The 15,725-nt window shown below is 47.4% G+C and overlaps 1 protein-coding gene across 1 annotated transcript in view; it reads right to left on the bottom strand.

Moving 5' to 3' along the window:
- The window catches only part of angpt4 (angiopoietin 4), a 133,859-nt gene that overhangs the window by 58,147 nt on the left and 59,987 nt on the right, over positions 1–15,725 (bottom strand). The window contains exons 2-3 of the mRNA XM_086005870.1: positions 14,741–14,896; positions 4,615–4,736 (exon numbers count right to left, since the gene is read on the bottom strand). Of these exons, the coding sequence (XP_085861996.1) occupies positions 4,615–4,736; positions 14,741–14,896 (278 nt within the window). The remainder of the gene's footprint in view (positions 1–4,614; positions 4,737–14,740; positions 14,897–15,725) is intronic.

Here is a 15,725-nt window from a genome sequence, read left to right as displayed (position 1 = left end):
CAAATTCAAACACACACAGACACAAATTCAGACACACACAGACACAAATTCAAACACACATACAAATTCAAACACACAGACACATCCACACACTTGCATTCATATATACACACACACTCACACACACACTTGCAAACACACACTCACATTCTCATACACGCACATATGTGTAAAGTCTGTGGGTTGTATAGCGAAGTAATACACAGACTACAAGAGTAACTTTAACAGGACTTTACTATTCGAAGGTCAGGGCGAATCTGCCCAATAAATTCTGCCACAGCACTTATATACCGGTGTGGTCACCGTCGGTATTACAGTATACAGCAGCCAGGATAAAGTAGTGCCACACCTAAAATAGTTCTCTTAAAGGTGGACGGTTACATACAATAGTTCTCTTAAAGGTAGAACAGTTACATACACTACAATATGTACACACACATGCACTGGCACACACACTCACACACACTCATGCTCACACACAATCTTACTCACACAGGCACACAGGCACACACATGTAATCATACCCACACTCACCCATGCATACACGCACACATGTACACACACACTCACACATACAGCATCAACACAATTCACATTTCACTCTCCCCCACACGCAGAACTCAGTGAATAGTCGAATTGAGAAATGGCATCTCTACCGCTCCCTAATAAAACTATCAATAAACAGGGAGTGGATCCGACATTCTTAATAAAAGGGACCTCAGACAAATCTCAATCACACCAAGGCACAAGATTTTTAAGAGTGAAGTTGCTTTTAGTGTGACCGTGAGAACGCCATTCTTTCAGTGGGGAACTTGCCTCCTGTTCTATTAACGTAGACACAGTGTGGTGCAGGTGCAGCCAAGTTTGGACTGCCTGTCTGTGGGAGTCAGTTTGGTTTCAGGTCAAGAATTTCCTACCTGAAGGTGTTGGCAGGGAAAGACTCAGAAACAGGAACAAGGACAAGGGGTTCGGCCCAAGTGCTGGCGCTCAGCCTCCCGCTTCAGCCACTCTTCCCCGCCCCATCTGACCATCTCTTCCACCTGAACACGGACGCCATGGAATTTTTCTTGGGATTTCTTCCCGTCTCCCGCTGCAACTTCAGCCGGGAACTCCAGAGAAACGGACGATTCCCTGGAGCTTCCGCTGAGGTTACAGCCAGAGATCGGAGAATCCCTCCCTCCCGCCCTGCCTTCCCAGGTCCAGTGAAATTCTACCCTGGTGACTTGCATGGGAACAGGAGGAGGCCATTGAGCCCCTTGAACCTGTTCCACCATTCAATTAGATAACGGCAGATCTGTATCTTAACTCCATTTACCCGCCTTGCTTCCGTAACTTGGTTCCTGAGATCTGCAGTTAGGATACTGGTCTTACCATGGCTCAGTGGGCAGCGCTCTCACGTCTGGGTCAGAAAGTTGTGGGTTCAAGTCCCACTCCAGAGACTTGAGCATAAAAATCTAGGCCGACACTCCAGTGCAGTGCTGAGGGAGTGCAGCACTGCTGGAGGTGCCGTCCATTGGATGAGACGTTAAACTGAGGCTCTGTCTGCTCTTTCACGTGGACATATAAGATCCCATGGCACTATTTCGAAGAAGAGCAGGGGAATTCTCCCTTTGTCTCTGATTAAGCAATGCCTCGATTTTAAAATTGTCATCCTTGTTTTCAAATCCCTCCATGGCCTCACCCTTCCCTATCCCTGTAACCTCCTGCAGCCCCACAACCCTCCGCGATATCTGCGCTCCTCTAATTTTGGCCTCTTGAGCATCTTCTATTTCAATCGCTCCACCATCGATGGCCGTGCCTTCAGCTGCCTGGGCCCCAAGCTCTGCAATTCCCTGCCTAAACCTCTCCGCCTCTCCGCCTCTCTCTCCTCCTTTAAGACGCTGCTTAAAACCTACCTCTTTGACCAAGCTTTTGGTCATCTGTCCTAATACTGTAGCTCCTTAGTGGAGGAGAAGCATCCAGGAAGGCGCCGAACACCTCGAGTCTCTTCGCCGGGAGCAAGCGGAAGCCAAGCGCAGGCAGCGCAAGGAGCGCACGTCAACCCAAGCACCCCACCCACCCGCCCCTTCAACCACCGTCTGCCCCACCTGTGACAGAGACTGTAGGTCCCGCATTGGACTCATCAGTCACCTGAGAACTCATTTTTAATGTGGAAGCAAGTCATCCTCGGTTCCCGAGGGACTGCCTAAGAAGAAGAAGTAGCTCCTTATGTGTCTCGGTGTCAAATTTCATTTGATAACGCTCCTGTGAAACGACTTGGGATGTTTTACATTAAAGATGTTGTATAAATACAAGTTGTTGTAGCTGCGGTGTCCTGGGGCCAATATTTAACCCTCAAACCAACATCACTTAAAATAAAGATGACCTGGTCATTATCACATTGCTGTTTGAGGGACCTTGCTGTGCGCAAATTGGCTGCCGGCAATCCAGCCCAGTGTCTCTATTAGAGGAAGGAGGGAAATTCGGGGCAATTTATTCTGAGAGATATTTGAGAGATTAGCTGGAACAAGTCAAGATAGTTTCAGTTTATCGGCAACGTGTGGGGACTTTGCTACTTCGAATCACTTAACCGACAGCAGTCATTATTGGTGCGACAAATAAAAGCTGCCACTGGCTCAGTGACTTGGTGCTGGCGCTTTGTATTACGGTCTGAGCCCTTGCCTTTTGTTTGTTTAACTAATGGTTATTTTTATTCAGTGAGTCCTGAGTGATACTTTCACTGCCCGACTGACTAATGATTTACAGAACTGCTCGAACAAAATTATACAGACGCGAACCATCACCCAGTCACTGGCAGCCAGCCGGCAGGGGCGGGGGGGTGGGGGGGAGTTTAATTTTAAAGCTGTGCTAATATTTGAACGATCCTTTCTGCACACCGCATTCTAAACAGGATATCTCACCCGTGACAAGGGCTTGAGCCGTCCCATACTTGAGAAACAACTATCGCCATCTGGTTTCCAAGGGGGCTCGACAAGGTAGATGCAGAGAGGATGTTTCCCCTCGTGGGGGAATCTAGAACTCGGGGGCATAGTTTCAGAATAAAGGGTCGCCCTTTTAGAACTGAGATGAGGAGGAATTTCTTCCCTCAGAGGGTCGTAAATCTGTGGAATTCTCTGGCCCAGAGAGCTGTGGAGGCTGGGTGATTAAATACATTTAAGGTGGAGATAGACAGATTTTTGTAAGATAAGGGAGTGAAGGGTTATGGGGAGCGGGCGGGGAAGTGGCTTTGAGCCCAAGATCAGCCATGACCTTATTGAATGGCGGAGCAGGCTCGAGGGGCCAAGTGACCTATTCCTGCTCCTGTTTTTTATGTTCTTATGTAACGTTAACAATGCAGTTTGCGCAGGATTGCCCTGGAGTCTCCAGGAATTGAAGGTTAATCTCCAAGACGCCGCTGTGAGCAATCCCACGGCTGCCGCGTTTTCCCACATTACAACAGTGACCGCACTTCAAAAAGTGCTTCATTGGCTGTAAAGCACTTCGGGACGTCCTGAGGTGGTGAAAAGCGCTGTAGAAAGACAAGTCTTTTCTTTCTCGGTAGGAGTATGGAGGCAAAAACTGTGGAATCATTCAAGGGGCAGTTAGATTGAAGGATGACGATAGCAAAATACTGCGGATGCTGGAAATCCGAAATAACAACAGAAAACGCTGGAAAAACTCAGCAGGCCAGGCAACATCCGTGGAGAGAGAAACAGAGTTAACGTTTCAGGTCAAAACCCTTCGTCAGAACTGGAAAAAAACAGGAAATGAAACAGATTAAGAAGCAAGTAGGGGGCTGGGAAATGGGGGAGGGGATGAAAGAACAAAAGGGAGGTTCTGTGAGAGGTGAGGAGACATTAAGAGATATTCAAGGTGAGACGAGATGGTAATTGGACAGGTAATTACCATCCAATTACCTGTCCAATTAGAATCTTGTCTCGCCTTGAATATCTCTTAATGTCTCCTCACCTCTCTTTTGGAAGAGACCTTCCCTTTTGTTCTTTCACCCCCTCCCCCATTTCCCAGCCCCATACTAGGATGAAATGTGAAATGCGCTGGCAGAGTGAGAGACAGCGGCCATGTGGGAGAGAAAAAAAAGGAAAAGGCACAAACCAAAAGTGTGGATAAAAAATATAAAAATATAATAGGGGCCGAGGTTATGATCTGAAATTGTTGAACTCGATATTGAGTCCGGAAGGCTGTAAAGTGCCTAATCGGACGATGAGGTGCTGTTCCTCGAGCTTACGCTGAGCTTCCGTGGAACAATGCAAGAGGCCGCGGACGGTGAGGTCCAAGTGGGAATGGGGCGGTGAATTAAAATGACAGGCGACCGGAAGCTCGGGGTCCCCCTTACGGACTGAAGGATGGTTCAGTGAGGGAGGATGAATTGTATGGGCTGAATGGACTGGTAACGTCTCTTGGTGACGTTCGGGGTAGAGCAGCTTCTGCTCTGTGCTGCAAAAGGCTTCGGACTTAAAGAACACGGCTGCGGGTTCGGACATTCCCGCACACAGCCTCGTCAGTCCGGGGTTTCTCGTTCTAACAAAGCGCCCGGGTTGTCGCCTGCCACCGTTAACACTCTGCGGCTTACAGGACATCACAAGTTGCGTCACAGGACGGGAGCAGGGGGCTTACCGATTCTTCTCGTGTATTTTGCTGATTTCGTTGGTTTGCAGCATCAGCTGTTTCTCCAGCTTGTTCGTGGAGAGCGTATTTTCCAACAGTTGAATTTCAATTCTTGATGTCTGGTTTAAAACCTAGAAACAAATGACACAGCTCGTGAGTTAATTTCCTGTGTGGGGGGGGGGGACAGATTCTCACTCATTCGCTGCCTACAATGTGGTCTCCTCTACATCGGGGAGATCAAACGCAGATTGGGCGACCGCTTTGCGGGACACCTCTGTTCAGTCCATAAGGGGGACCCCGAGCTTCCGGTGGCCTGTCACTTTAATTCTCCGCTCCATTCCCACTCAGACCTCATCGTCCTCGGCCTCTTGCATTGTTCCACGGAAGCTCAGCGTAAGCTCGAGGAACAGCACCTCATCTCTCGATTAGGCACTTTACAGCCCTCTGGACTCAACATAGAATTCAACAATTTCAGATCATAACCTCGGCCCCTATCACATATATATTATATAATTCATTTTTTTTTAATCCACACTTTCGTTTGGCCTTTTTTCTTCCCTCCCACAGGACAGCTGTCCTTCATTCTGCCAGGGCCGCTCACACTTCATCTAGAACCATCCTTTATTCCTTTACCTGTCCCATTACCACCTCCTCTCGCCTTCAATGTCTCTCAATGTCTCTCAATCTCTCCTGCTTTCTATCCTATCACTGACCTTCCCTTCTGTTCTTTCATCCCCTCCCCCTTTTCCCAGCCCCCAACTTGCTTTAAAATCTGTTCCATTTCCTGCTTTTTTCTAGTTCTGATGAAGGGTCATCGACCTGAAACGTTGACTGTGTTTCTCTCTCCACGGATGCGGCCCTGGGCCTGCTGAGTTTTTCCAGCATTTTCTGTTGTTATTTCTCACTCATTGTGTTGTATTGTTTCAGCTAACAATCTGTTGGTCTGTTTCCCTCCCCCATGCTGATCCCACTTTGACCCTCCCCGCCCAATTGGAAGCTTGGTTCAGTTACAGTCACGTCTGTCGCTAATTGAAAGAAAGGAATTGCATTTCTATAGCGCCTTTCACGACCACCAGATGTCCCAAAGTGCTTTACAACCAATGAAATACTTTTGGATTGGAGTCACTATTGTAATGTAGGAAACGCGGCAGCCAATTTGTGCACAGCAAGGTCCCACAAACAGCAATGTGATAATGGCCAGATAATCTGTTTTAGTGATGTTGGTTGAGGGAGAAACATTGGCCCCAGGACACCGGGGAGAACTTCCCTGCTCTTCTTCGAAATAGTGCCACGGGATCTTTTACGCCCACCTGAGAGAGCAGACGGGGCCTCGGTCTAACGTCTCATCCGAAAGGCGGCACCTCCGACAGTGCGGCGCTCCCTCAGTACTGCTCCTCCGACAGTGCAGCACTCCCTCAGTACTGCTCGGGGGAGTGTCAGCCTAGATTTTTGTGCTCAAGTCTCTGGAGTGGGACTTGAAGCCACAACTAATGCTGTTCCTTGGCACAGTTATGCCAGAGTTTTAGAATGAGCACACGTTTACGGAGGGTGGAAGGCCAGCCAGGAGAGACTGGGATAGACGAGTCCAGTGATAACAAAGGCAGGGATGAGGGTTTCAGCAGCGGATGAGCTGAGGCAGACATGGGGACGGGTGACGTTACGGAGGCGGAGATTTTACTGCATTAAAGGCACTACATAAATGCAAGTTGTACAAAAGCGTTGTTTTGCTTTATGGGCCCTCTGTGAAGTGTTTGCACAGGTCCCTGTGCTCTCACTGACCTGAATCATACCCGTATCTGAATGGGGGAACAATGAGGCCTAACAGGCAACCCTGGCACCCAGCACTGGAATAGATGTGGGCAGCACTCTCGCCTCTGAGTCAGACGGTTGTGGGTTCTAGTCCCACTCCAGGGACTTGAGCACAAAAATCTAGGCTGACACTCCCAGTGCAGTGCTGAGGGAGCGCTGCACTGTCGGAGGTCTTTCAGATGAGACATTAAACCAAGGCCCCATCTGCTCTCTCAGGTGGACGTAAATGGCACTATTTTCGAAGAAAAGCAGGGGAGTTATTCCTGGTCAATATTTATCCATCAGTTACCATCACTAAAAGACAGATTATCTGGTCATTATCACACTGCTGTTTGTGGGAACTTGCTGTGCGCAAATTGGCTGCTGCGTTTCCTACATTACAACAGTGACTACACTTCAAAACGTTCTTCATTGGCTGTGAAGCTCTCTGGGACGTCGTGAAAGGCGCTATATAAAGGCAAGTCTTTCTTTAGATCAAATAGAAACATAGAAGATAGGAGCAGGAGTAGGCCATTCGGCCCCTCGAGCCTGCTCCGCCATTCAACGAGATCATGGCTGATCATCCAAATTCAGTACCCTGTCCCTGCTTTCTCCCCATATCCCTTGATCCCCTTAGCCTTAAGAAATATATCTAACTCCTTCTTGAATATATTTAATGAATTGGCCTCAACTGCCTTCTGTGGCAGAGAATTCCACAGGTTCACCACTCTCTGGGTGAAGAAATTCCTCCTCATCTCAGTCCTAAATGGCTTACCCCTTATCCTTAGACTGTGACCCCTGGTTCTGGACTCCCCCGCCATCGGGAACAGCCTTCCTGCATCTAGTCTGTCTAGTCCTGCTAGAATTTTATAAGTTTCAATGAGATCCCCTCTCATTCTTCTAAACTCTAGCGAGTATAAGCCTAATCGACCCAATCTCTCTTCATACGTCATTCCTGCCATCCCAGGTATCAGTCTGGTGAATCTTCGCTGCACTCCCTCCATGGCAAGAACATCCTTCCTCAGATAAGGTGACCAAAACTGCACACAATACTCAAGGTGTGGTCTCACCAAGGCCCTGTACAACTGCAGCAAGACATCCTTGCTCATGTACGCGCACCCTCTCGCTATGAAGGCCAGCATACCATTTGCAAATGGTGGTTAATATAGCCGAGGCAGGGGCGCGGTGGGGGGGAGGGGGATGTGATGGAGGGTGTCTCCCTGAGGATTACGCAGCTTTGATGTGATCAATTTTTCCACACAGCGGGTGTTTACTTGCCCTGAGGCTAACCCTGCTTCCTCCTCCCTCTCCGCAGTCCGCTCTTCAACTCTGTTCCCCAAGTGCTGCGAATTTGAAGTTACCAGCAGGGGACACATCCTGCTGTCCAGATATTCCCGGAGAAAGTCCGGATCCACGGAGCACTGTTTCTGGAGCTGCAGTCACCTCCTTGCAGGAGCTTTCAATCTGCGTAGGAGGGAGCCCGGGTCACCGAGGGCGAACAGGAATAAGGAAGTGCAGGGGGAGCCAGCATGCTGCACTATGGTTGGAATCCGTAGAAATTTCACACGGCACCACTGCGCTAATCTTAGCTAGACATCCAACTTTGAACAAATAAGCAAAGCCAGTAAAAGAGGTTAGCAGACAGTAATGTGCTATGATTTTTTCTTACGATAAACCTGATATCTTCACTCCCTTGGTGCCTCAGTTGTTAAAGGCTACTCCAAGTGTGGTACAGACCCGTACACACGAGGAACATTCCGACTTCACCCTGATTGTATTGAGTTAGCTGAACTCTGCTGGGCGTAGGAGCAGGAGGAGGCCATTCAGCCCCTCGGGCCTGCTCCACCATTCGATTAGATTGTGGCTGATTTGCCTCCAACTGCATTTTCCCACTTTTGCTCCATATCCCTTGACGCCCGTATCTAACAAAGACCTGTCGCTCTCAGTCTCGAAAGTTCCAATTGTCCCCCAGCCTGTTGGGGAGAGAGTTCCAGATTTCCACTGTCCCTTGTGTGAAGAAGTGCTTCCTGATTTCACTCCTAAACGGCCCAGCTCTAATTTTAAGGTTATGTTTTTTTTAATTCATTCATGGGATGTGGGTGTCGCTGGCAAGGCCAGCATTTATTGCTCATCCCTAGTTGCCCTTGAGAAGGTGGTGGTGAGCCGCCTTCTTGAACTGCTGCAGTCCATGTGGTGAAGGTGCTCCAACAGTGCTGTTAGGGAGGGAGTTCCAGGATTTTGACCCGGTGACGATGAAGGATCGGTGATATACTTCTAAGTCAAGATGTTGTGTGACCTGGAGGGGAACTTGGAGGTGGTGGTGTCCCCTTGTTCTTGATCCCTCCACTAGAGGAAATAGGTTCTCCATATCTACCCTATCGAATCCCTTTAACATTTAACACCTCGATCAGCTCACCCCCCTCAACCTTCTAAACTCGAGGGAACACAAGCCAAGTCTATGCAACCTGTCCTCACTTTTAGCCCCTGGTATCATTCTGATTCCTTCCACTGCTGTACAACCTGCCAACATTCACTGTCAAGGTTCACACATTGAACCGTAGAGGTTTGCAGCATTGAAGGAGGCCATTTGGCTCGTTGTGTCTGTGCCAGCTGTTTGCTGGACCAATCCAGAGCTGCCCTGCTCTCTCCTCATAACCTTGTATCACCTTCTGCTTCAAATATTTAGCGCTTCCCCTTTAACTACAACAAGTGACTCCACTTCAAAAAGTGCTTCATTGGCTGTAAAGCGCTTTGAGACGTCCGGTGGTCGTGAAAGGCGTTATAGAAATGCAAGTCTTTCTTTCTTTTAAAAGATGCAATGATCCTGACCTCACAATCTCTGGTGGCAAACTTTTTCTATATAATTGCAAGCTCTTTCTTTTTTACCTGCAGGAGACAATTGCTGAGCCAGGAGGTTTCACTGTGTGAATTGCTGTGTTATTTGTACCCTGTACTGACTGCCATTTACCAGTTGCTGCCTGTCCACGATCACCCAGTTTGTGGTGATTATATTGTGACTTGTTAGTCCTTCGATGCAGGATCTCACCAGCACGCACCGCCCTGGCTACAGTATCCACTACAGGCCAACCAGTGCTGCCCCATCTCCATGAACATCTGTCCTGCACGGAAAGCCTTGGCAGGGGAATAAAACCGATCAGAGGGATTTGGAGTAGACTCAATAAAATATAATGCGCAGCTTGGAGTACAGTCAAGGCTGTCATCTGATCTCTGGCAACAGACTGCACTTAAAAAAAACACTTTAAGCTCTGTTCTTTCACAACATAATTAGGTTTAAGATAAAGATTGAAAAGGACATAAGACAAAGACCACAGTACGGAATTGGAAAAAAAGTGGATTTTATGCGGATGAGAATGGAACTAGGGGAAATAAACTGGAAAAATTTACTGATAAAAAATTAGAACAGCAGTGGGAAACATTTAAAATGGTGATCAATTGTTCTGGAAAAGCATATCGCACTAAACAGCAAGAACAAACTAGCCAGTAATGACACACCATGGATGAATAATGGAGTCAGGGCAAAATTGAAACTAAAGGTAAAGTACATAGACAACAAAGGAGAGGATGACAAAAGGCAATACGAAGAGGTTAGGAAAGAGATTTAAAAAAACAATTAAAAAGGCAAAGACAATCTACAAAATTCAATTATCAAGGAACGTAAAAAGACATAGTAAAGTATTCTACAGACACATAAATAACAAAAGGAAAACCAGGATAGGGATAGGGCCACTAAGGGATACACGCGATAAACTGATAGGGAATGACAGCGAAATGGAAAAAATATTGAATAATTACTTTGCCTCGGTATTTACCAGGGGTACTAACAGGGTGGACATGACACTGGAAGAAGGGATCAAAAAAGATATAAAGACATTTAAGATAGAAAGAGAGGACATAATTGATCAAACATAGAGAGAATAAAACCCCTGGTCTGGATAGATTGCATCCACGCATATTTAAAAAAAGAGTGAGGGAAGAGAAAGCAGAGGCACTATTACATATATATAAAAATTTAATAGAAAAGCGAATAGTGCCAGAGGACTGACGGACAGCTAATGTGATTCCTATATAAAAAAAGGCAGATAGAACAAGCCCAGGGAACTATAGACCAATTAGTTTAACATCGGTGGTAGGAAAGATAATGGAATCCTTACTCAAAGGTGTAATAGAAAAACATCTGGACACTGAAAATATAATAGTCAGCACAGATTCCAAAAGGGAAAGTCGTGCTTGACCAAACTTATTGAATTCTTTGAAGAAGTAAGAGAAAGGGTAGACAAGGGTAATGTAGTAGACGTAACATATTTGGATTTCCAAAAAGTCCTCGATAAGGCACCGCATAGTAGACTCCTACTAAGGTCAGAACATGTGGCATCAGGGGACAAGTAGCCGAATGGATAGCAAGCTGGCTACAAAACAGGATACAGTGAGTAGGGGTTAAAGGTAGTTACTCAGAGTGGCAAATGGTGGGAAATGGTGTTCCACAAGGATCGGTGCTGGGACCACTGTTGTTCCCCATTTCCATAAATGATTTGGACTCGGAAATCAGAAGTACAATTTCAAAATTTGTGGATGACACCAAACTGGGGAGTGTAGCTAATCATAGAATCGTAGAATCGTAGAAATTTACAGCACAGAAGGAGGCCATTCGGCCCATCTTGTCCATACCGGCCGACAAAGAGCTATCCAGCCTAATCCCACTTTCCAGCACTTGGTCCGTAGCCTTGTAGGTAACGGCACTTCAAGTGCATATCCAAGTACTTTTTTAATGTGATGAGGGTTTCTGCCTTTCAGGCAGTGAGTTCCAGACCCCCCACCACCCTCTGGGTGAAAACATTTCTCCTCAAATCTCCTCTAAACCTCCTACCAATTACCTTTAATCTATGCCCCCTGGTTATCGATTTAAAGTAATTGGTACAGAGGAGGACTGCGACAAAATACAGGAAGACATTAATAAACTTGCAGAATGGGCGGGTAATTGGCAAATGAACTTCAACATAGACAAGTGCGAGGTGGTCCATTTTGGTAGGAAGAATAAGGAGGAAACATACTCCTTGGAAAATAAGGGATAGAAATTCGGTATCGCCCCAGTTGGGACGCTAACTTTTGAGACGTTGGAAGTTTAGTGCCAAGCGCTAATCAATCTCGCTGCCCGATAAATTCAGTCTCAGCACTCAAAGAATGCAGGGGAGCGCTAAATCAGGCGCTAACGGCATAGGTGAGAGGCATTAGGCTCCAAGCGATAACGAATATGAGGTGTTCTGTAATCGGCATTGAGGTGCTGCAAACACCGACAAGCACTGCACAAAGGTGGACGCTTGCACCCAGGCTCTCCAATGACTTCCTCTATATACTTATGGAGGGAGTCACAACACGCAGGGAGGTCCTCTTCCTTTCTAAGGGCAGAAGAGACCTCCCCAGGACACCAACATAGCCTGGTTGCACATTGCACAGGAGGGCAAAAGCAGGGATGTCATCAGGGGTCCCTGGCTGCAGTGACGCCAACCTTTCAATGATCTCAGTGGATCACAAAACGTTACTGCAAAGCCACACTCACACTCACCCTGCTGTGCCACTCAACACATCCCCATCACTCTGCCTTCCCTACCATTCTCCTGCACATCCTTACTCACACCAACTTACCTTGCACCTCCACCCAACTCTCTCTATCTACCTTATCACTTCCCCATCTCACTAGCCACCCCTCACACTCACCCTCATCCTACTGCAAGCATACCGACTAACAACACACAAGGGTAGGCACTTGCGAGGTTTAGCCAATGTCCATGTGAAGTTTCTGGTAATGTGGTGTCATACAGTGAAATCTATTTTTCCAACACTGCCCCTTATTGGACAGACCTGAGCGCACCTTGAGAAGTGTCTTACTGAGTTCCAGTGATTGTTGAGACATAATTTCTCCCGCCCCCTCCCCGCTATAGTGATGAGTGTGTATGGAATGGCTTGGACATTAAATGGATGCTTCATGGTGCTGCTGTGGGATGGTGTCAACCTGGCGCATCATGTGGTAAATCTGGCCATGGTGATGCCATTGTTGGCCTCCTGGGCAGCAATGTTGTCAGGGGCTGATGCCCCGTGTCCTGTGCAGCATCAGGTGATGGCGGAGAAGGTTGGTGATGATGGTGTGCCTGGTGATGTTGGTGTTGGGGCTGATCGTGGAAGGATTCAGAGGACCAAGGTCTGATTGTTTCAAGGGCACCGATGTTGCTGCAATAGATGGCAGCTGCAGGTGAGATGACAGAAGCGATCTGTCACTGGTGAGAGAGATTGTTCCAATGAGGTGGCACTGGACATACAGTTGCCTCTAAACCCTTGCAAGCTAAAGAAATCTCTATATGTATTACAAATGCAGTAACCAAAAGTTTCTGCGCTCTGAAACTGACCATCTGCAACATGGCATCCTTTACACCACTTCTGCAGCTGTCATCTTATCAGAAACATCAGAGCAGACTCAAATCCCGCCAGGGTGAGCTGGCGTGTTCCCCAAGCAGCGGGTAACCCGTGGGGGAGAACGTAAAATTGAAAGGAAGCCTCAAAATAGCTTTAATTTGGCACTTAACAAGCCATTTAATGATATAAATTGTATTCCCCACTGCTTGGTGTCGGGTCAGTTCTCCGTTGACAGACCCGACACCTGGGAGACTCGTGTGGAGGCGGGTTGACAGCTGGTTTCCTACCCGCTGTCAATCTTTGCTATTTTGACAACGGACCCACCTCCAAACCCACCCCCTGAGTGTTGGCAAAATTCCGGCCATTCGACCAGAGGAGAGGGGGAGGCATTTGTTGGGGTATTACTGTAGTTTATATGGCGGTCTTGACTTTAAATCAAATCAAATCAAAAATCAAATCAACTTTTATTGTCATTGTTAGTGCACAAGTGCAGTACAACGAAATGTAGGCTTGCGGCTCCCGAGAGTGTACATTTAGATTAAGACATTTAAACATTCAACAATGGGCACCTTGAACGTACCCTCTATGTTTGGGCTCAGTTTAATGACAGGGTAAGAATTGTCACAATCATTCCACTAAAAAGAAAGGCTTGAAAGAATTTACATTTCTACAGCGACTTTCACAACCTCAGGACGTCCCAAAGCGATTTACAGCCAATGAAGTATTCTTTGAAGTACAGTCACTTGTTATAATGTAGGGAATAGATTATCTTCCTCATCAGACTCTGCACCAAAACAGTGGCCATATTTCTTCCACACGATTACAAACAGCCATTCGTGGAAGGGCAGTGGAAGGAGATTCAATAGTAACTTTCAAAAGGGAATTGGATAAATACTTGAAAAGGAAAACTTTGCAGTTCTATGGGGAAAGAGAGGGGGGTAGTGGGACCAATTGGACAGATCTTCAACAGCTCCTCGACTGAACCGAGTTCATCAGTGGAAGTTTCAACAACAACAGCTTATATTTATATAGCACCTTCAACGTAGCAAAAAGTCCCAAAGTGCTTCGCAGGGACTGACATGAATCAGTCATTCATGAAAGAAAGACTTATGAAATAATACTGAGCGGCCTGCGGGTGGCGCTGTCCAGGGAGAGTATAAATACTCGGGCACGGGCCCAGCTTGCGCAGGACATTCTTAACAGGAACTAGTGAAGGACACAACTAGACCTCCATGTTGTAAAACAGTTGATTAAAGCTTTGTTTAACGCTTAGACCAAGTGCCTCGTAGTTTTCTTACGTCAGGGACGTTATCAGACAAGATTTGACAGCAAGCCACATAGGAGGTATTAGGAAAGGTGGAAGAGGTAGGTTTTAAGGAACATCTTAAAGGAGGAGAGAGAGGTAGCAAGGTGTAGAGGTTTAGGGAGGAAATTCCAGAGCTTAGGGCCTGAAGGCACGGCCGCCAATGGTGGAGCGATGGAAATTGGGGGATGCGCAAAAGGACAGAATTGGAGGAACGCAGAGATCTCAGATTGTTGTAGGGCTGGAGGAGATTACAGAGATTGGGAGGGGCGAAGCCATGGAGGGATTTGGAAACAAGGATGAGAATTTTAAACTTGAGGCATTGCTGGATCAGGAGCCAATGTAGGTCACAAAGGGTCGGAGAAATCCGGGACTCGCTCCCTGAAAGGCTGTGGATGCTGGGGGTTCAACTGAAATTTTCAAGACTGAGATCGATAGATTTTTGTTGGGTGAGGGCATCATGGGATATGGAGCAAAAGTGGTTAAATGGTAAATCTGGATCAGGAGCCAGTGTAGGTCAGCGAGCGCTGGGGTGATGGGTGAATGGGACTTGGTGTGAGTTGGGATAAGGGCAACAGTGTTTTCAAAGGCAGCGGTGAGCGTGAGGAGCTGCATTACCTGTGCTTCAACATCTGTGAGCTTGCGGGTCTGTTCGGCAGTCTGGCTCAGCAGGTTGGTGCCAATCTCCAACATGGTCACCGTGTGATTCTGCACGGCATTCTGCTGTATCTGTGCCATCTCAGATTTGATGTTATCCTGGATGTAACTTTCGAGCTGTAATAGAATTAAAAAGGAAAATCAGAGTAATCTTTTAATGAGATTTCAACTCACTCTTGGGTCAGACCAGATAGAAAACAACACAGTGAATGTCAGCTGGTGCTCAGTGGGCAGCGCTCTCGCCTCTGAGTCAGAGGGTTGTTGGATCGTGTCCCACTCCAGAGACTTCAGCACACAATCCAGGCTGACACTTCAGTGTCCTAGGCCCAACCATCTTCAGCTGCTTCATCAATGACCTTCCCTCCAACATAAGGTCAGAAATGGGGATGTTCGCTGATGACTGCACAGTGTTCAGCGCCACTCACAACTCCACAGATAATGAAGCAGTCCATGCCCGCATGCAACAAGACCTGGACAAAGTTCAGGCTTGGGCTGATGAGTGGCAGGTAACATTCACGCCACAGAAGTGCCAGACAATTACTATCTCCAACAAGCGAGAGTCTAACCACCTCCCCTTGACATTCAATGGCATTACCATTGCCGAATCCCCCACCATCAACATCCTATGGGTCATCATTGACCAGAAACTTAACTGGACCAGCCACATAAATACTGTGGCAACAAGAGCAGGTCAGAGGCTGGGAATTCTGTGGCGAGTGTCTCACCTCCTGACTCCCCAAAGCCATTCCACCATCTACAAGGCAGAAGCCAGGAGTGTGATGGAATACTCTCCACTTGCCTGGATGAGTGCAGCTCCAACAACACTCAAGAAGCTCGACACCATCTAGGACAAAGCAGCCCACTTGATTGGCACCCCATCCACCACCTTAAACATTCACTCCCTCCACCACCGGCGCACCGTGGCTGCAGTGCGTATCATCTACAA

The sequence above is a fragment of the Somniosus microcephalus genome, chromosome 13 (assembly GCF_052327205.1).
Source record: "Somniosus microcephalus isolate GS21.2 chromosome 13, FLI_Smic_1.0, whole genome shotgun sequence".
In the NCBI taxonomy this organism is placed as follows: Eukaryota; Metazoa; Chordata; class Chondrichthyes; order Squaliformes; family Somniosidae; genus Somniosus; species Somniosus microcephalus.
Note: the sequence above shows the minus strand (reverse complement) of the source record. Positions and strands in the feature narration are given on the sequence as shown.